The sequence below is a fragment of the Pan paniscus genome, chromosome 9, assembly GCF_029289425.2.
Source record: "Pan paniscus chromosome 9, NHGRI_mPanPan1-v2.0_pri, whole genome shotgun sequence".
NCBI classification, from domain to species: domain Eukaryota; kingdom Metazoa; phylum Chordata; class Mammalia; order Primates; family Hominidae; genus Pan; species Pan paniscus.
In genome coordinates, this window is record NC_073258.2 from 10915858 (window position 1) to 10937729 (window position 21872).

The 21872-nt window shown below is 38.9% G+C and overlaps 1 protein-coding gene across 13 annotated transcripts in view; it reads right to left on the reverse strand.

The window, feature by feature from the left end:
- The window catches only part of STK33 (serine/threonine kinase 33), a 211492-nt gene that overhangs the window by 101730 nt on the left and 87890 nt on the right, over positions 1-21872 (reverse strand). Inside the window, exon 2 of one of the 13 annotated variants that reach the window (XM_055094074.2) lies at positions 12383-12498. The exons of the other annotated variants lie outside the window; for them this stretch is intronic. Coding sequence (XP_054950049.1) covers positions 12383-12465 — 83 coding nt within the window. The 5' untranslated portion in view covers positions 12466-12498. The remainder of the gene's footprint in view (positions 1-12382; positions 12499-21872) is intronic. 13 annotated transcript variants of the gene reach the window in all.

Consider the following 21872-nt stretch of genomic DNA (forward strand, 5'->3'; position numbering starts at 1 on the left):
AGAGAAAAAAGAGTAAAAAGAAATGAACAAAGCCTCCAAGAAATATGGGACTAGGTGAAAAGACCAAATCTACGTTTGATTGGTGAAACTGAAAGTGACAGGGAGAATGGAACCAAGTTGGAAAACACTCTTCAGGATATTATCCAGGAGAATTTCCCCAACCTAGCAAGGCAGGCCAACATTCAAATTCAGGAAATACAGAGAACACCATAAAGATACTCCTTGAGAAGAGCAACCCCAAGACACATAATTTTCAGATTTACCAAGATTGAATTGAAGGAAAACAATGTTAAGGGCAGCCAGAGAGAAAGGTCAGGTTACTCACAAAGGGAAGCCCATCAGACAAACAGCAGATCTCTCAGCAGAAACTCTACAAGCCAGAAGAGAGTGAGGGCCAATATTCAACATTCTTAAAGAAAAGAATTTTCAACCCAGAATTTCATATCCAGCCAACTAAGCTTCACAAGTGAAGAGGAAATAAAATCCTTTCTAGACAAGCAAATGCTGAGAGATTTTGTCACCACCAGGCCTGCCCTAAAAGAGCTCCTGAAGGAAGCACCTAACACGGAAAGGAACAACCAGTACCAGCCACTGCAAAAACACGCCAAATTGTAAAGACCATCAATGCTAGGAAGAAACTGCATCAACTAACAGGCAAAATAACCAGCTAACATCGTAATGACAGGATCAAATTCACACATAACAATATTAACCTTAAATGTAAATGGGCTAAATGCCCCAATTAAAAGACACAGACTGGCCAATGAGATAAAGAGTCAAGACCCATCAGTGTGCTGTATTCAGGAAACCCATCTCACGTGCAGAGACACACATAGGCTCAAAATAAAGGGATGGAGGAAGATCTACCAAGCAAATGGAAAACAAAAAAAAAAGCAGGGGTTGCAATCCTAGTCTCCGGTAAAACAGACTTTAAACCAACAAAGATCAAAAGAGACAAAGAAAGCCATTACATAATGGTAAAGGGATCAATTCAACAAGAAGAGCTAACTATCCTAATTATATATGTACCCAATACCAGAGCACCCAGATTCATAAAGCAAGTCATTAGAGAACTACAAAGAGACTTAGACTCCCACACAATAATAACAGGAGACTGTAACACCCCACTGTCAATATTAGACAGATCAACGAGACAGAAAGTTAACAAGGACATCCAGGACTTGAACTCAGCTCTGCACCAAGCCGACTAAATAGTCATCTACAGAACTCTCCACCCCAAATCAACAGAATATACATTCTTCTCAGCACCACATCGCACTTATTCCAAAATTGACCACATAGTTGGAAGCAAAGCACTCCTCAGCAAATGTAAAAGAACAGAAATCACAACAAACTGTCTCTCAGATGACAGTGCAATCAAATTAGAACTCAGGATTAAGAAACTCACTCAAATCCTGAAAAGTGCATGGAAACTGAACAACTTACTTCTGAATGACTACTGGGCAAATAACGAAATGAAGGCAGAAAAAAAGATGTTCTTTGAAACCAATGAGAACGAAGACAAAACGTACCAGAATCTCTGGGACACATTTAAAGCAGTGTGTAGAGGGAAACTTATAGCACTAAGCGCCCACAAGAGAAAGCAGGAAAGATCTAAAATTGACACCCTAACATTGCAATTAAAAGAACTAGAGAACCAAGAGCAAACAAATTCAATAACTAGCAGAAGGCAAGAAATAACTAAGATCAGAGCAGAACTGAAGGAGATAGAGACACAAAAAACCCTTCAAAAAATCAATGAATCTGGGAGCTGGTTTTTTGAAAAGATCAACACAATTGATAGACCGCTAGCAACACTAATAAAGAAGAAAACAGAAAAGAATCAAACAGACACAACAAAGATGATAAAGGGGATAGCACCACCGATGACACAGAAATACAAACTACCATCAGAGAATACTGTAAACATCTCTATGCAAATAAAATAGACAATCTAGAAAAAATTGATAAATTCCTGGACACATACACCCTCCCAAGACTAAACTAGGAAGAAGTTCAATCTCTGAATAGACCAATAACAGGCTCTGAAATTGAGGCAATAATAAACAGCCTACCAACCAAAAAATGTCCAGGACCAGACGGATTCACAGCCGAATTCTACCAGAGGTATGAACAGGAGCTGGTACCATTCCTTCTGAAACGATTTCAATCAATAGAAAAAGAGAAAATCCTCCCTAACTCATTTTATGAGGCCAGCATCATCCTGATACCAAAGCCTGGCAGAGACACAACAAAAAAAGAGAATTTTAGAACAATATCCCTGATGAACATCAATGCTAAAATCCTCAATAAAATACTGGCAAACCGAATCCAGCAGCACATCAAAAAGTTTATCCACCACGATCAAGTCGGCTTCATCCCTGGGATGCAAGACTGGTTCAACATACCCAAATCACTATATGTAATCCATCACATAAACAGAACCAATGATAAAAACCACATGACTATCTTAATAGATGCAGAAAAGGACTTTGACAAAATTCAACAGCCCTTCATGCTAAAGACTCACAATAGGGGGGAGGAGCCAAGATGGCCGAATAGGAACAGCTCCGGTCTACAGCTCCCAGCGTGAGCGACGCAGAAGACGGTGATTTCTGCATTTCCATCTGAGGTACCGGGTTCATCTCACTAGGTTGTGCCAGACAGTGGGCGCAGGCCAGTGGGTGTGCGCACCGTGCGCGAGCCGAAGCAGGGCGAGGCATTGCCTCACCTCGGAAGCGCAAGGGGTCAGGGAGTTCCCTTTCCGAGTCAAAGAAAGGGGTGACGGACGCACCTGGAAAACTCGGGTCACTCCCACCCGAATATTGCGCGTTACAGACCAGCTTAAAAAACGGCGCACCACGAGATTATATCCCACACCTGGCTCGGAGGGTCCTACGCCCTCGGAATCTCGCTGATTGCTAGCACAGCAGTCTGAGATCAAACTGCAAGGCGGCAGCGAGGCTGGGGAAGGGGCGCCCGCCATTGCCCAGGCTTGCTGAGGTAAACAAAGCAGCCGGGAAGCTCGAACTGGGTGGAGCCCACCACAGCTCAAGGAGGCCTGCCTGCCTCTGTAGGCTCCACCTCTGGGGGCAGGGCACAGACAAACAAAAAGACAGCAGTAACCTCTGCAGACTTAAATGTCCCTGTCTGACAGCTTTGAAGAGACCAGTGGTTCTCCCAGCACGCAGCTGGAGTTCAGCTGGAGATCTGAGAATGGGCAGACTGCCTCCTCAAGTGGGTCCCTGACCCCTGACCCCCGAGCAGCCTAACTGGGAGGCACCCCCCAGCAGGGGCACACTGACACCTCACACGGCAGGGTATTCCAACAGAACTGCAGCTGAGGGTCCTGTCTGTTAGAAGGAAAACTAACAAACAGAAAGGACATCCACACCGAAAACCCATCTGTACATCACCATCATCAAAGACCAAAAGTAGATAAAACCACAAAGATGGGGAAAAAACAGAACAGAAAAACTGGAAACTCTAAAATGCAGAGCGCCTCTCCTCCTCCAAAGGAACGCAGTTCCTCACCAGCAACGGAACAAAGCTGGATGGAGAATGATTTTGACGAGCTGAGAGAAGAAGGCTTCAGACGATCAAATTACTCTGAGCTACGGGAGGACATTCAAACCAAAGGCAAAGAAGTTGAAAACTTTGAAAAAAATTTAGACGAATGTATAACTAGAATAACCAATACAGAGAAGTGCTTAAAGGAGCTGATGGAGCTGAAAACCAAGGCTCGAGAACTACGTGAAGAATGCAGAAGCCTCAGGAGCCGATGCGATCAACTGGAAGAAAGGGTATCAGCAATGGAAGATGAAATGAATGAAGCGAAGCGAGAAGGGAAGTCTAGAGAAAAAAGAATAAAAAGAAATGAGCAAAGCCTCCAAGAAATATGGGACTATGTGAAAAGACCAAATCTACGTCTGATTGGTGTACCTGAAAGTGATGCGGAGAATGAAACCAAGTTGGAAAACACTCTGCAGGATATTATCCAGGAGAACTTCCCCAATCTAGCAAGGCAGGCCAACGTTCAGATTCAGGAAATACAGAGAACGCCACAAAGATACTCCTCGAGAAGAGCAACTCCAAGACACATAATTGTCAGATTCACCAAAGTTGAAATGAAGGAAAAAATGTTAAGGGCAGCCAGACAGAAAGGTCGGGTTACCCTCAAAGGGAAGCCCATCAGACTAACAGCGGATCTCTCGGCAGAAACCCTACAAGCCAGAAGAGAGTGGGGGCCAATATTCAACATTCTTAAAGAAAAGAATTTTCAACCCAGAATTTCATATCCAGCCAAACTAAGCTTCATAAGTGAAGGAGAAATAAAATACTTTACAGACAAGCAAATGCTGACCGATTTTGTCACCACCAGGCCTGCCCTAAAAGAGCTCCTGAAGGAAGCGCTAAACATGGAAAGGAACAACCGGTACCAGCCGCTGCAAAATCATGCCAAAATGTAAAGACCATCAAGACTAGGAAGAAACTGCATCAACTAACGAGCAAAATCACCAGCTAACATCATAATGACAGGATCAAATTCACACATAACAATATTAACTTTAAATGTAAATGGACTAAATTCTCCAATTAAAAGACACACACTGGCAAGTTGGATAAAGAGTCAAGACCCATCAGTGTGCTGTATTCAGGAAACCCATCTCACGTGCAGAGACACACATAGGCTCAAAATAAAAGGATGGAGGAAGATCTACCAAGCAAATGGAAAACAAAAAAAGGCAGGGGTTGCAATCCTAGTCTCTGATAAAACAGACTTTAAACCAACAAAGATCAAAAGAGACAAAGAAGGCCATTACATAATGGTAAAGGGATCAATTCAACAAGAGGAGCTAACTATCCTAAATATTTATGCACCCAATACAGGAGCACCCAGATTCATAAAGCAAGTCCTGAGTGACCTACAAAGAGACTTAGACTCCCACACATTAATAATGGGAGACTTTAACACCCCACCGTCAACATTAGACAGATCAACGAGACAGAAAGTCAACAAGTATACCCAGGAATTGAACTCAGCTCTGCACCAAGCGGACCTAATAGACATCTACAGAACTCTCCACCCCAAATCAACAGAATATACATTTTTTTCAGCACCACACCACACCTATTCCAAAATTGACCACATACTGGGAAGTAAAGCTCTCCTCAGCAAATGTAAAAGAACAGAAATTATAACAAACTATCTCTCAGACCACAGTGCAATCAAACTAGAACTCAGGATTAAGAATCTCACTCAAAGCCGCTCAACTACATGGAAACTGAACAACCTGCTCCTGAATGACTGCTGGGTACATAACGAAATGAAGGCAGAAATAAAGATGTTCTTTGAAACCAACGAGAACAAAGACACAACATACCAGAATCTCTGGGACGCATTCAAAGCAGTGTGTAGAGGGAAATTTATAGCACTAAATGCCCACAAGAGAAAGCAGGAAAGATCCAAAATTGACACCCTAACATCACAATTAAAAGAACTAGAAAAGCAAGAGCAAACACATTCAAAAGCTAGCAGAAGGCAAGAAATAACTAAAATCAGAGCAGAACTGAAGGAAATAGAGACACAAAAAACCCTTCAAAAAATTAATGAATCCAGGAGCTGGTTTTTTGAAAGGATCAACAAAATTGATAGACCGCTAGCAAGACTAATAAAGAAAAAAAGAGAGAAGAATCAAATAGACGCAATAAAAAATGATAAAGGGGATATCACCACCGATCCCACAGAAATACAAATTACCATCAGAGAATACTACAAACACCTCTACGCAAATAAACTAGAAAATCTAGAAGAAATGGATAAATTCCTGGACACATACACTCTCCCAAGATTAAACCAGGAAGAAGTTGAATCTCTGAATAGACCAATAACAGGAGCTGAAATTGTGGCAATAATCAATAGTTTACCAACCAAAAAGAGTCCAGGACCAGATGGATTCACAGCCGAATTCTACCAGAGGTATAAGGAGGAACTGGTACCATTCCTTCTGAAACTATTCCAATCAATAGAAAAAGAGGGAATCCTCCCTAACTCATTTTATGAGGCCAGCATCATTCTGATACCAAAGCCTGGCAGAGACACAACCAAAAAAGAGAATTTTAGACCAATATCCTTGATGAACATTGATGCAAAAATCCTCAATAAAATACTGGCAAACCGAATCCAGCAGCACATCAAAAAGCTTATCCACCATGATCAAGTGGGCTTCATCCCTGGGATGCAAGGCTGGTTCAACATACGCAAATCAATAAATGTAATCCAGCATATAAACAGAGCCAAAGACAAAAACCACATGATTATCTCAATAGATGCAGAAAAAGCCTTTGACAAAATTCAACAACCCTTCATGCTAAAAACTCTCAATAAATTAGGTATTGATGGGACATATTTCAAAATAATAAGAGCTATCTATGACAAACCCACAGCCAATATCATACTGAATGGGCAAAAACTGGAAGCATTCCCTGTAAAAACTGGTGCAAGACAGGGATGCCCTCTCTCACCGCTCCTATTCAACATAGTGTTGGAAGTTCTGGCCAGGGCGATCAGGCAGGAGAAGGAAATAAAGGGTATTCAATTAGGAAAAGAGGAAGTCAAATTGTCCCTGTTTGCAGACGACATGATTGTTTATCTAGAAAACCCCATCGTCTCAGCCCAAAATCTCCTTAAGCTGATAAGCAACTTCAGCAAAGTCTCAGGATACAAAATCAATGTACAAAAATCACAAGCATTCTTATACACCAACAACAGACAAACAGAGAGCCAAATCATGAGTGAACTCCCATTCACAATTGCTTCAAAGAGAATAAAATACCTAGGAATCCAACTTACAAGGGATGTGAAGCACCTCTTCAAGGAGAACTACAAACCACTGCTCAAGGAAATAAAAGAGGATACAAACAAATGGAAGAACATTCCTTGCTCATGGATAGGAAGAATCAATATCGTGAAAATGGCCATACTGCCCAAGGTAATTTACAGATTCAATGCCATCCCCATCAAGCTACCAATGACTTTCTTCTCAGAATTGGAAAAAACTACTTTAAAGTTCATATGGAACCAAAAGAGAGCCCGCATCGCCAAGTCAATCCTAAGCCAAAAGAACAAAGCTGGAGGCATCACACTACCTGACTTCAAACTATACTACAAGGCTACAGTAACCAAAACAGCATGGTACTGGTACCAAAACAGAAATATAGATCAATGGAACAGAACAGACCCCTCAGAAATAACGCCGCTTACCTACAACTATCTGATCTTTGACAAACCTGAGAAAAACAAGCAATGGGGAAAGGATTCCCTATTTAATAAATGGTGTTGGGAAAACTGGCTAGCCATATGTAGAAAGCTGAAACTGGATCCCTTCCTTACACATTATACAAAAATCAATTCAAGATGGATTAAAGATTTAAACGTTAGACCTAAAACCATAAAAACCCTAGAAGAAAACCTAGGCATTACCATTCAGGACATAGGCGTGGGCAAGGACTTCATGTCCAAAACACCAAAAGCAATGGCAACAAAAGTCAAAATTGACAAATGGGATCTAATTAAACTAAAGAGCTTCTGCACAGCAAAAGAAACTACCATCAGAGTGAATAGGCAACCTACAACATGGGAGAAAATTTTCGCAACCTACTCATCTGACAAAGGGCTAATATCCAGAATCTACAGTGAACTCAAACAAATTTACAAGAAAAAAACAAACAACCCCATCAAAAAGTGGGCGAGGGACATGAACAGACACTTCTCAAAAGAAGACATTTATGCAGCCAAAAAACACATGAAAAAATGCTCATCATCACTGGCCATCAGAGAAATGCAAATCAAAACCACTATGAGATATCATCTCACACCAGTTAGAATGGCAATCATTAAAAAGTCAGGAAACAACAGGTGCTGGAGAGGATGTGGAGAAATAGGAACACTTTTACACTGTTGGTGGGACTGTAAACTAGTTCAACCATTGTGGAAGTCAGTGTGGCGATTCCTCAGGGATCTAGAACTAGAAATACCATTTGACCCAGCCATCCCATTACTGGGTATATACCCAAATGACTATAAATCATGCTGCTATAAAGACACATGCACACGTATGTTTATTGCCGGCATTATTCACAATAGCAAAGACTTGGAACCAACCCAAATGTCCAACAATGATAGACTGGATTAAGAAAATGTGGCACATATACACCATGGAATACTATGCAGCCATAAAAAATGATGAGTTCATATCCTTTGTAGGGACATGGATGAAATTGGAAACCATCATTCTCAGTAAACTATCGCAAGAACAAAAAACCAAACACCGCATATTCTCACTCATAGGTGGGAATTGAACAATGAGATCACATGGACACAGGAAGGGGAATGTCATACTCTGGGGACTGTGGTGGGGAGGGGGGAGGGGGGAGGGATAGCATTGGGAGATATACCTAATGCTGGATGACGAGTTGGTGGGTGCAGCGCACCAGCATGGCACTTGTATACATATGTAACTAACCTGCACAATGTGCACATGTACCCTAAAACTTAAAGTATAATAAAAAAAAAAAAAGAAAAAAAAAAAAAAAAAGAAATTTCCACCAAAAAAAAAAAAAAAAAAGACTCACAATAAACTACGTACTGATGGAATGTATCTCAAAATAATAAGAGCTATTTATGACAAACCCACAGCCAATATTATACTGAATGGGCAAAAACTGGAAGCATTCCCTTTGAAAACCTGCACAAGACAGGGATGCCCTCTCTCACCATTCCTATTCAACACAGTATTGGAAGTTCTGGCCAGAGCAAGCAGGCAATAGAAAGAAATGAAGGGTATTCAATTAGGAAAAGAGAAAGTCAAATTGTCCCTGTTTGCAGATGACATGATTGGATATTTAGAAAACCCCATCGTCTCAGCCCAAAATCTCCTTAAGCTGATAAGCAACTTCAGCAAAGTCTCAGGATACAAAATCAATGTGCAAAAATCACAAACATTCCTATACACCAATAACAGACAAACAGCCAAATCATGAGTGAACTCCCATTCACAATTGCTACAAAGAGAATAAAATACCTAGGAATCCAACTTACAAGGGATGTGAAGGACCTCTTCAAGGAGAACTACAAACCACTGCTCAACGAAATAAAGGAGGACACAAACAAATGGAAGAACATTTCATGCTCATGGATAGGAAGAATCAATATTGTGAAAATGGCCATACTGCCCAAGGTAATTTTATAGATTCAATGCCATCCCCATGAAGCTACCAATGACTTTCTTCACAGAATTGGAAAAAACTACTTTAAAGTTCATACGGAACCAAAAAAGAGCCCACATTGCCAAGACAATCCTAAGCAAAAAGAACAAAGCTGGAGGCATCACACTACCTGACTTCAAACTATATACAAGGCTACAGTAACCAAAACAGCCTGGTACTGGTACCAAAACAGAGATATAGATCAATGGAACAGAACAGAGGCCTCAGAAATAACACCACACATCTACAACCATCTGATCTTTGACAAACCTGACAAAAACAAGAAATGGGGAAAGGATTCCCTATTTAATAAATGGTGCTGGGAAAACTGGTTAGCCATATGTAGAAAGCTGAAACTGGATCCCTTCCTTACACCTTACACAAAAATTAACTCAAGATGGATTAAAGGCTTAAATGTTAGACCTAAAACCATAAAAACCCTAGAAGAAAACCTAGCCAATACCATTGAGGACATAGGCATGGGCAAAGAATTCATGACTAAAACACCAACAGCAATGGCAACAAAAGCCGAAATTGACAAATGGGATCTAATTAAACTGAAGAGCTTCTGCACAGCAAAAGAAACTACCCTCAGAGTGAACAGGCAACCTACAGAATGGGAGAAAATTTTTACAATCTACCCATCTGACAAAGGGCTAATATCCAGAATCTACAAAGAACTTAAACAAATTTACAAGAAAAAAAACAAACAACCCCATCAAAAAGTGGGCAAAGGATATGAACAGACACTTCTCGAAAGAAGACATTTTTGCAGCCAACGAACATATGAAAAAAAATCTCATCATCACTGGTCATTAGAGAAATGCAAATCAAAACCACAATGAGATACCATCTCATGCCAGTTAGAATGGTGATCATTAAAAAGTCAGGAAACAACAGATACTGGAGAGGATGTGGAGAAACAGGAACGCTGTTACACTGTTGGTGGGAGTGTAAACTAGTTCAACCATTGTGGAAGACAGTGTGGTGATTCCTCAAGGATCTAGAACTAGAAATACCATTTGACCCAGCAATCCCATTACTGGGTATATACCCAAAGGATTATACATCATGCTACTATAAAGACACACGCACATGTATGTTTATTGTGGCACTATTCACAATAGCAAAGACTTGGAACCAAGCCAAATGTCCATCAATGATAGACTGGATTAAGAAAATGTGGCACATAAACACCATAGAATACTGTGCAACCATAAAAAAGGATGAGTTGATGTCCTTTGCAGGCACATGGATGAAGCTGAAAACCATCATTCTCAGCAAACTATCACAAGGACAGAAAACCAAACACCAAATGTTCTCACTCATAGATGGGAATTGAACAATGAGAACACATGGACACAGGGCAGGGAATATCACACACTGGGGCCTGTCATGGGGTGGGGGGCTGGGAGAGGGATAGCATTAGGAGAAATACCTAACGTAAATGACGAGTTAGTGGGTGCAGCAAACAAACATGGTTCACGCATACCTATGTAACAAACCTACATGTTGTGCACATGTACCCTAGAACTTAAAGTATAATAAAAAAATTTTTTTGAAAAAGAAAAGAAAGAAAAGAAAAAGGAAGGACAAAAAAAAAAGAAGTGAACTTGATTTTCCAGGAGATTGCTGAAATAAATCCCATGTATATGATCATATGCAAATTACAGAGGGAAGGAACACTCAGGAACAACTGCAGTTATCCTCTAATTTAACTTTGCCATACACTTTGTCTTTCTTATAATTCTAATGCTGTGTATTGTGTGCAAAAAATGAATTTACACAGTACATGTATTTGTAAATTATTTGAAAACAATTTTAATTGCTGGTGCTTCTATGATTAGACTTGAATTTAGTTTATTCTCCGTCTGTTTTGTATAATAGCAGATAATGTCACCCAGAAGGTGCTTTACAAAATTTAATGTGTTAATTAACATCTCTACTGATGTTAATTAAGTTTGATCTTGCCTCTAGGATTGGACAATCATGTAAAAATTATTTTCTTAAAATAAGCCTGTGTGATATTTCATTTTTTTTTTTTTTGAGATGGAGTCTCACTCTGTCACCCAGGCTGGAGTGCAGTGGCGCGATCTCGGCTCACTGCAAGCTCCGCCTCCCAGGTTCACGCCATTCTCCTGCCTCAGCCTCCCGAGTAGCTGGGACTACAGGTGCCCGCCACCACGCCCGGCTAATTTTTTATATTTTTAGTAGACACAGGATTTCACTGTGTTAGCCAGGATGGTCTCAATCTCCTCACCTTGTGATCCACCTGCCTCGGCCTCCCAAAGTGCTAGGATTACAGGCATGAGCCACTGCGCCCGGCTGATATTTCATTTTTTTTATGTTAGGTAGCATCCCCCAAATTAAAAAAACAAGTAGTTATTTTTACCATATCAGTTTTTAGAGGAAGCATTGATTTATCATCATGTATGAATAGTTTTGCATAACATACAAAATTATCAATATTTCTTATTTTTGTATATTATTGATACTCATTATAATAAATTAATTCCACATATTACAAACAAAAAATAAAAAATAACATAGATTCAGAGACACCTGTGGGATACCATCAATGTATCAACATATGCATAACCCAAGGGAGAGAAGAAACGTAAAGGGGAAGAAATAATATTTGAAGAAATAATGGCCAAAAATTTCTACATTTAGTGAAAAACATTAGTCTGCACATCCAAGAAGCTCAAAAAAACTCTGAGTGGCATAAACTCAAAAAGATCATACATAGACACATATTATTCAAACTGTCAAAAACCAAAATCAAAGAGAACCTTGAAAGCAGTGAGAGAGAAGCAACTTATCACATACAAAGGATCCTCAATATCCTCCAAAAGATTAACAACTAAATTGTCAACAGAAACCATGGAGGCCAGAAGGAAATTCGATGACATGTTCAAAGTTCTTTCTTTTTCCTTTTCTTGAGACAGGGTCTCACTATGTCACCCAGGCTGGAGTGTAGTAGCATGATCACAGCTCACTGCAGCCTTGACCTCTCTGGGCTCAAGTGATCCTCCCACCTCAGCCTCCTGAGTAGCTGGGACTACAGGCACATGCCACCATGCCCAGCTAATTTTTGTAGAGATGGGGGTCTCACCATATTGCCCAGGCTGGTCTCGAACTCCTGGGCTCAAGTGATCTGCCTGCCTTTGCCTCCCAAAGTACTGGGATTACAGGCATGAGCCACCACACAGGGCCAATATATTCAAAGTTCTGAAAGGAAAAAACAAATAACCTATCAACCAAGAATTCTAAATCCAGCAAAACTAACTTTCAAAAATAAAGTGATTAGACTGAGGCCAGTACTACAGTGATACCAAAACCAGTCAAAGACATCTCACGCACACACACAACTTTTGTAGACCAATTTCCCTTATGAGTATAAATGCAAAAGTCTCAACAAAATACTAGCCAACTGAATTCAGCAGCATATAAAAAGGATACACAATAAGACCAAGTGGAACTGATCTCAGAAATACAAGGTAGGTTCAACAAATAAAAATCAATGTAGTATACTATATTAATGCAATAATCCAACACATTATTAATACAATAAATGGTAAAATAAACATATCATTTTGATATATGCAGAAAAAAAACATTTGACAAAAACCAATAACCTATTGTAATTTTAAAAGAAAAAAGCACTCAGCAAACAAGTAATAGTGGGGAACTTCCTCAAACTGATAAAAGTCATCTATTAAAAACCCAAGCATTCCTATACATCAATAACAGACAAACAGAGAGCCAAATCATGAGTGAGCTCCCATTCACAATTGCTACAAAGAGAATAAAATACCTAAAAATACAACTTACAAGGGATGTGAAGGACCTCTTCAAGGAGAACTACAAACCCTGCTCGAGGAAATAAGAGAGGACACAAATAAATGAAAAAACATTCCATGCTCATGGATAAGAAGAATCATTATCATGAAAGAGCCATACTGCCCAAAGTAATTTATAGATTCAGTGCTATCCCCATCAAGCTACCATTGATTTTCTTCACAGAACTGGAAAAAAAATAAATTTCATATGGAACCAAAAAAGAGCCCACATTGCCAAGACAATCCTAAGCAAAAAGAACAAAGCTGGAGGCATCACACTACCTGACTTCAAACTATATACAAGGCTACAGTAACCAAAACAGCCTGGTACTGGTACCAAAACAGATATATAGACCAATGGAACAGAACAGAGGCCTCAGAAATAACACTGCACATCTACAATCATCTGATCTTTGACAAACCTGACACAAACAGCAATGGGGAAAGGATTCCCTATTTAATAAATGGTGCTGGGCAAACTGGCTAGCCATATGCAGAAAACTGAAACTGGACCCCTTCTTTATACCTTATACAAAAATTAACTGAAGATGAATTAAAGACTTAAACGTAAGACCTAAAACCATAAAACCCCTAGAAGAAAACCTAGCCAATACCATTCAGGACATAGGCACGGGCAAAGAATTCATGACTATAACACCAAAAGCAATGGCAACAAAAGCCGAAATTGACAAATGGGATCTAATTAAACTGAAGAGCTTCTGCACAGCAAAAGAAACTATCCTCAGAGTGAACAGGCAACCTACAGAATGGGAGAAAATTTTTGCAATCTACCTATCTGACAAAGGGCTAATATCTAGAATCTACAAAGAACTTAAATTTACAAGAAAAAACAACCCCATCAAAAAGTGGGCAAGGGATATGAACAGACACTTCTCAAAAGAAGACATTTATGCAGCCAACAAACATGAAAAAATCTCATCATCACTGGTCATTAGAGAAATGCAAATCAAAACCACAATGAGATACCATCTCATGCCAGTTAGAATGGCGATCATTAAAAAGTCAGGAAACAACAGATACTAGAGAGGATGTGGAGAAATAGGAGCGCTTTTACACTGTTGGTGGGACTGTAAATTAGTTCAACCATTGTGGAATACAGTGTGGTGATTCCTCAAGGATCTAGAACTAGGAATACCATTTGACCCAGCAATCCCATTACTGGGTATATACCCAAAGGATTATAAATCATGCTACTATAAAGACACATGCACACGTATGTTTATTGTGGCACTATTCACAATAGCAAAGACTTGGAACCAAGCCAAATATCCATCAATGACAAACTGGATAAAGAAAATGTGGCACATATACACCATGGAATACTATGCAGCCATAAAAAAGGATGAGTTCATGTCCTTTGCAGGGACATGGATGAAGCTGGAAACCATCATTCTCACCAAACTAACACAGGAACAGAAAACCAAACACCACATGTTCTCACTCATAAGTGGGAGTTGAACAAGGAGAACACATGGACACAGGGAGGGGAACATCACACACCAGGGCCTGTCATGGGGTGGGGGGCTAGGGGAGGGATAGCATTAGGAGAAATACCTAATGTAGATGATGGGTTGATGGGTGCAGTAAACCACCATGGCACGTGTATACCTATGTAAAAACCTACACGTTCTGCACATGTACCCCAGAACTTAAAATATAATTTAAAAAAAACATAAGTAACATCATACTTAACGGTGAAAGATTGAAAGCTTTCCTCTAAAATCAGGAATAAGACAAGAATATCTACTTTCACCATTTCTATTTAAGATTGTACTGGAGGTCCTACACTACAGCACAATTAAACAAGAAAGTAAAATAAACTGCATCCAGATTATAATGGAAGAAGAAAAAATTATCTCTATTTGCAAAGTGACATGATCCTGTATGGAAAAAATCCTAAGGAATACATACATATACACAAACACCCCCCAACACACACACACACACACACACACACACACACACACCAGCTAATAAGTGAGTTTAGCAAGGTTATAGAAGATCAATATATAAAAAATCAGTTGTACTTCTACACATTCACAATGAACAATCTGAAAATGAAATGAAGTAAACAATTCAATCCAATAGTATAAAAAGAATAAATTAACAGAATAAGTGCAAGACTTGTACACATGAAACTATAAAACTTCATTGAAAGGAATTAAAGAAACAAATGGAAATACATTTTGTGTTCATGTATTGGAAGACTCAATACTCCCCAAACTGATCTACCAATTCAGTGCAATCCCTATTGAAATTCCATCTACCTATTTGTAGAAATTGACAAGATAATTGTAAAGTTCATATGAAAATGCAAGGATTTACGATAGCAAAAACAATCTTGAAAAAGAACAAAGTTACAGCACTCATACTTAATGATTTTAAAGCTTACTTCAAAACTATAGTAATCCAAACACTGTGGTACTGGCCTACAACAGACATATAGATCATAGGACAGAATTGAGAGTCCAGAAATGAGACTATATACATGTAAAAAACAAGTGACTAATTGATTTTTGACAAGGGTAGGTACCGAGACAATTCAGTGAGGAAAGAACAGTCTTTTCAGCAAATGGTGCTGGGATAACTGGATATCTACACACAAAAGAATAAATGTAGACCCATATCTCACACCATATACAAAACTTAACTCAAAATAGATCAAAGACCTAATTGTAAGGGCTAAAACTATAAAACTTCTAGAAGAAAACATAGAGGTAAATCTTTGCGATGTCAGATTAGGCAACAGTTTCTTAGATATGACACCTAAAGCATGAGCAACCAAAGGAAAAATAGATACATGGACTTTAAAATAAGAAACATTTGTGCTTTAAAGGACACTATCCAGAAAGTGAAAAATAATCCACAGACTTGGAGAAAATATTTGCAAAGCATATAGTTAATGAGGGCCTACTATCAAGAACATGTAAAGAATTCTTACAACTCAAGAATAAAGAGACAACCCAATTTTAAACTGGGCAAAGAATTTGAATAAATTTTCCCAAAGAAAATATACAAATGGCCAATAAGCACATGAAAAGATGTTCAGCATCATTAGTCATCAAGAAAATACAAATCAAAAGCATGAGATATCACTTCACATTCACTAGGACAGCTATAGTAAAAAACAAATAAAATAAAATAACAAGTGCTGGAGAGGGTATAAAGAGATGTGGAGAAACTAGAACCTCCATATACTGCTGGTGGGAATGTAAAATGGTATAGCCAGAAAACAGTTCGGGATTTCCTCAAAAAGTAAAACACATCTACCATATGATCCAGCAATTCTACTCTTAGATCCAAGATAATTGAAAACATGTTCACACAAAAATGTACACAAATGTTCACAGCAGCATTATTCATAATAGCCAAAAAGTTGCAAACAACCCATCAGCTGATGAATAAGTTGCAAAAATGCCCATCAGCTGATGAATAAAGAAAACATGGTATATACATACAATAGAGTATTATTTGGCCACTGATATATATTCAACATGGATGAACCTTGAAAATATTCTGCTAAGTAAAAGAAGCTAGATACAAAGCCCATATATTATATGAGTCTATTTATATGAAATGTCCAGAATAGGCAAATCATAAGAGACAGAAAGCAGATTAGTGTATTTCAGGGCTTGGGAAGTGACTAATAGGTATGAGGTTTCTTCGTGGGGAGATGAAAATGTTCTCAAATTACATAGTGTGATGATTGTACAACCATGAAAATATATGTTTTAAAATGGTAGATTTTATGGTCTATAAATTATATTTAAATTTTTAAAAATTAAGTCGTCCCTAAAAATTTGCCAAGATTAATTTAAGTGAAGTCTGTTACCCAACTTCAAACTATACTACGGGGCTACAGTAACCAAAAAAGCATGGTACTAGAACAAATACAGACATACACCAATGGAACAGAATAGAGGGCCCAGAAATAATGTTGTGCACCTACCAGCATCAAATCTTTGACAAAGCTGACAAAAGCAATGGGAAAAGGACTCCCTATTCAATCAGTGGTGCTGGGATAACTGGCTAGCCATATGCAGAAGATTAAAACTGGATCCCTTCCTTATACCATATACAAAAATCAACTCAAGATGGATTAAAGACTTAAATGTAAAACCCAAAACTATAAAAGCTTTGGAAGATCACCTAGGCAATACCATTCTATACATAGGAACTGGCAAAGATTTCATGATAAAGATGCCAAAAGCAACTGCAACAAAAACAAAAATTGACAAATGGGACCTAATTAGACTAAAGAGCTTCTGCACAGAGGAAAAAAAGAAACTAATCAACAGAACAGACAATCCACAGAATGGGAGAAAATACTTGCAAACTATGCATCTGACAAAGGTCAAATATCCAGAATCTATAAGGAACTTAAATTAACAAGCAAAAAATAAACAACCCCATTAAAAAGTGGTTAAAGGACATGAACGCTTTTCAAAATATGACATACATGCAGCCAATAAGCATATGAAAAAATGCTCAACATCACTAATCATTAGAGAAATGCAAATCAAAACCACAATGAGATACCATTTCATACCAGTCAGAATGGCTATTTTTGAAAAGTCAAAAAATAACAGATAGTGGGGAGGTTGCAGAGAAAAGGGAATGCTTATACACTGCTGGTGGAAATGTAAATTAGTTCAACCACTGCGGAAAGCAGTTTGACGACTTCTCAAAGAACTACCATTCGACCCAGCAATCCCATTATTAGGTATACACCCAAAGGAATATAAATCATTCTACTATAAAGACACATGCATGCATATGTTCATTGCAGCAACACTGTTTACAATAGCAAAGACATGGAATCAACCTAAATGTCCATCCACGGTAGACTGGATAAAGAAAATGTGGTACATATACACCATGGAATACTACACAGCCATAAAAAAGAATAAGATCATGTCTTTTGTAGCAACATAGATGGATTGGAGGCCATTATCCTAAGCAGATTAATGCAGGAACAGAAAACCAAACACGGCATGTTCTCACTTATAAGTGGGAGCTAAACATTGAGTACACACGGACACAAAGAAGGGAACAATAGACACTGGGGCCTGCTTGAGAATGGAGGGTGAGAGGAGTGTGAGAATTCAAAAAACTACTGATTGGGTACTATGCTCAAACCTGAGTGACGTAACAACATAGACACCAAACCCTTGCAACATGCAACTTATTTATGTAACAAACCTGCACATGGACCCCTGAAACTAAAAGTTAAAAAGTCTCCATCTTGAAACTATTAACCCTAAATGCTTTCCCAGCTCAAAGGATCTATGTCTTTGACTAGCATTTTAGTCAGTTCCACTTAAAATTCACTACTCTTTCTTCCTTGGGTGGGAAACCCTTCTTCATTTCTCCCAGTCTACACCTTCCAGCCTCTTATGATGATTTAGCCCACTAGGTCTCATTCTTTTTATCTGACTTGTCACCAATCTCCTTATCTATATAATAAAGGGACTCCCTCCCCTTTCTAACACTTCTCCTGTACTTGAACTTGACTTCTGTGTTTTAAATAGGTAGGACTCTTTTTCCTTCAGCAATTAACAAACATCAAATGGAACACAATAGCTTTAAACGGAATTACATAGAAATTGTTTCACAATGGACTTTAAAACTGTACTCCTTAAGTTCCCAGTGGCTAAAAATAGTCATTTGTTTGCTCTGCCAGGAACTCATACAAAATAGGAAAATTTTCCCCGCTCCATGTTTTATCTCCTCTACACAATAACAAAATAAGTGCAACAGACTATTTTAGCCAGACATAAGCCTGTCAAAGCTGAAAAACAGGATTCAGAGGAAGGGGTAGATAGGAGCTTTTCTACTCCACTCCCATGAAACTGACAGCTACTGCTGTTATGAACCAACACATCATTATTTACATTGGGTGTGGGAATATGTAAGCTTTGTAAGAAGCACAGAGAGCCCTTTGACAACTAGGTCAATTCTCACAGTGACAACACCCTAAGCAGCATTTCCAGGGGTAGCTGTTGTAATGTGCTAAAGCTGGCCTGTATCAACTTGCAAGAGCCAATTGTTAAATTTTCAGGAATTTTGAGATATAGTTGTCAAATACAATTACTATTAAAAATTAAATTATAGGCCAGGTGCCATGGCTCACGTCTATAATCCCAGCACTTTGGGAGACCAAGGTGGGAGGATCACTTGAGGCCAGGAGTTCAAGATCAGCCTAGCAACACAGGGAGACCTCATCTCCAGAAAAATAAAAAATAAAAATAAAAAATAATTATCCAGGCATGGTGGTGTGTGCCTGTAGTCCTAGCTACTTGGGAGGCTCAGGAGGATCACTTGAGCCCAGGAGTTCGAGGCTTCAGTGAGCTACGATCACGCCACTGTATTCCAGCCTGGGTGACAGAGCAAGACCCTGTCCCTAAAAAAAAGGAAAATAAATAAATTATATAAACTTATAATAAATAATATAGGAACAAAAGTAATAAATACTCAAAATTCATCACTTCCTCATCATTTCATCACAGTTTATGCTGCGATCTTGCGGTTCTTTGTGCCTACTGCATTTGTATGCTGAAAATACTACACAATGGTGTGTTCATGCACATCTCTTCCCAACTCCACAGCAGTGATGGCAGCTTATTAGCCATGGTGGGTGTGCTTATACCATGGAATTGGCAAATGCCATAAATCAGGGCTTATTTTTCTGGAAAGGTGGTTGCTAAATATTTACCAACACATCACTGGACAGCCATAAACTGTAGTCTGTTTTTCCTCTGGAATAGCCTATTGGTTCCACCTCGAAACTCTTATTCAGTACTTAGTATCCTGATTTGCATCTACATATGCCTGATATATAAGCTAAGGATAAAAGTTCACCAAATGAAGCCATGCAGTCTGTTACCTATTTAAAAATTGATATTTTTCATAGATTTATTGAATGTTAAAGTTAGAAGGAGCCTTAGAAGGCATGTATCGAAACTGTTCACTAGTGGAAGGACTCTCCCCTCTGACATTCTCGGACAGATGTCAATTTAGTTTCTCTACTCTCTGTGCTGCCACATGTGCTATTCCCTCCACGTGGGACGTTCTTCCTACCATCCTGCCCTTGCCCAGGTTCATCTTTTTCTGGATCACTCTTTGTCACTCTTAAACACCACCTCTTCCAAGAAGCCTTCCCTAACCTCTAAGGCTGACCTGGTAGCCCTTCCACGTGTTCTTGGATCACACACTACTTCCTCCTACACAGCGTTAGTCACACTCTGTGAAATTCCCAGTTTCTCCTTCCTCAGACCGTAAGCGCTAAGGACAGGCAACACACTTACTTTGTTCATTACTTTACTCCTGTTGCCCTATCCAGGTGTTTGTCAAAAGAAGCACTCTATAAATGTGAACAAATGAAGGAAGGAAGGAAGGAATGAATTAGGCAGTAGGAAAGGCACTGAACTTCAACTCCTAAAACAACACTCAACTCCCAACTCTGCCCCTACTAGCTAGCTGTGAGCCCTCTGTTAAGTTACGTTAAGCTCTGTTAGCCTTCATTTACTTACACATAAAATGAAAAAAGTAGGACTAACTCACCACACTGTTGAGGATTAAATGGGATGATTTATGAACATAAAGCTTTTGGTAAACTGCAAAATGGCTTTAAAATGCCATATACTGTATTATTATTGCTGGGCACTTCCAGAGAAGGGGAGCTTACATTTTGCAATGCCACCCAGTCCAATTTTGACAGCTATAATTGTCACAATCTCCGTAAATTCAACTCTTGTCCTAAAATTCTTCCAACTCAACATAATAATCTAATCTTTTTTCCATATGATAACCTTTTAAATAGTGAAGATCAGAGCTAAGTTACCCTTACTAACTTTGTCTTCTCAAGGCTAAACAGTTTCAGCTTCTTTGAGGAGGTGGAAGGAAACTTACCTTCAGAGAAACTCTCTTTTTGATAATTTGGGCGGTACTAAAGAGCCCTATATTCATTTTCTATTGCTGCTATAACAAATCAGCACAAACTCAGTGGCTTAAACAATACAAATTCAGTATCTTACAGTTCTGTAAGTTAGAAATCTAACAGTCTCCCTGGGCTAAAATCAAGGTGTCAGCGGGGCTGCATTCCTTTCTGGAGGCTTTAGGAGAGGATCTGTTTCCATGCTGAATCTCCACAGCTGGGAAAGGTTCTCCACTTTTTTTAAGGACTCGTGTGATTAGATTGGGCCCACCTGGATAATCCAGCAAAAAAATCTCCTCATTTGAAGATCCTTAACCTTAATTAATTCTGCAATGTCTCTTTTGCCATTTAAGGGTAACATTTTTACAGGTTCCAGGAATTAGGACGTGGACACCTTTGGGGGGCCGTTATTCTGCCTACCACAAGCTCCTTTATGGCCATTTTCCCTCTTATATTTGTCAACATCATTTACCCACATACACACTTTTACCTTTTTAATTTGATATAAATACACACACATACATATGCACATACATATGTGTGTGCTTATAAATAAATTATCCCTTTCTCCCCTGCTTACTCTGAGTGTCTATTCACATGCTAGCCATGGGGCATCCTATATAGTAGATTATACTTCAGATTTCCAATTCTGATCATTGCTTTTCAAACTAAATATGGATTTATCTTAAGTGACATGTGGTCACTTATCTCAGGCTTTGTCCACACAGCATCAAAATATTAAGTAAAAATGAAAATTCAGTCCATTTTCCAGATTTACCTAACTTCAGGGATCTGAAATACAAAAA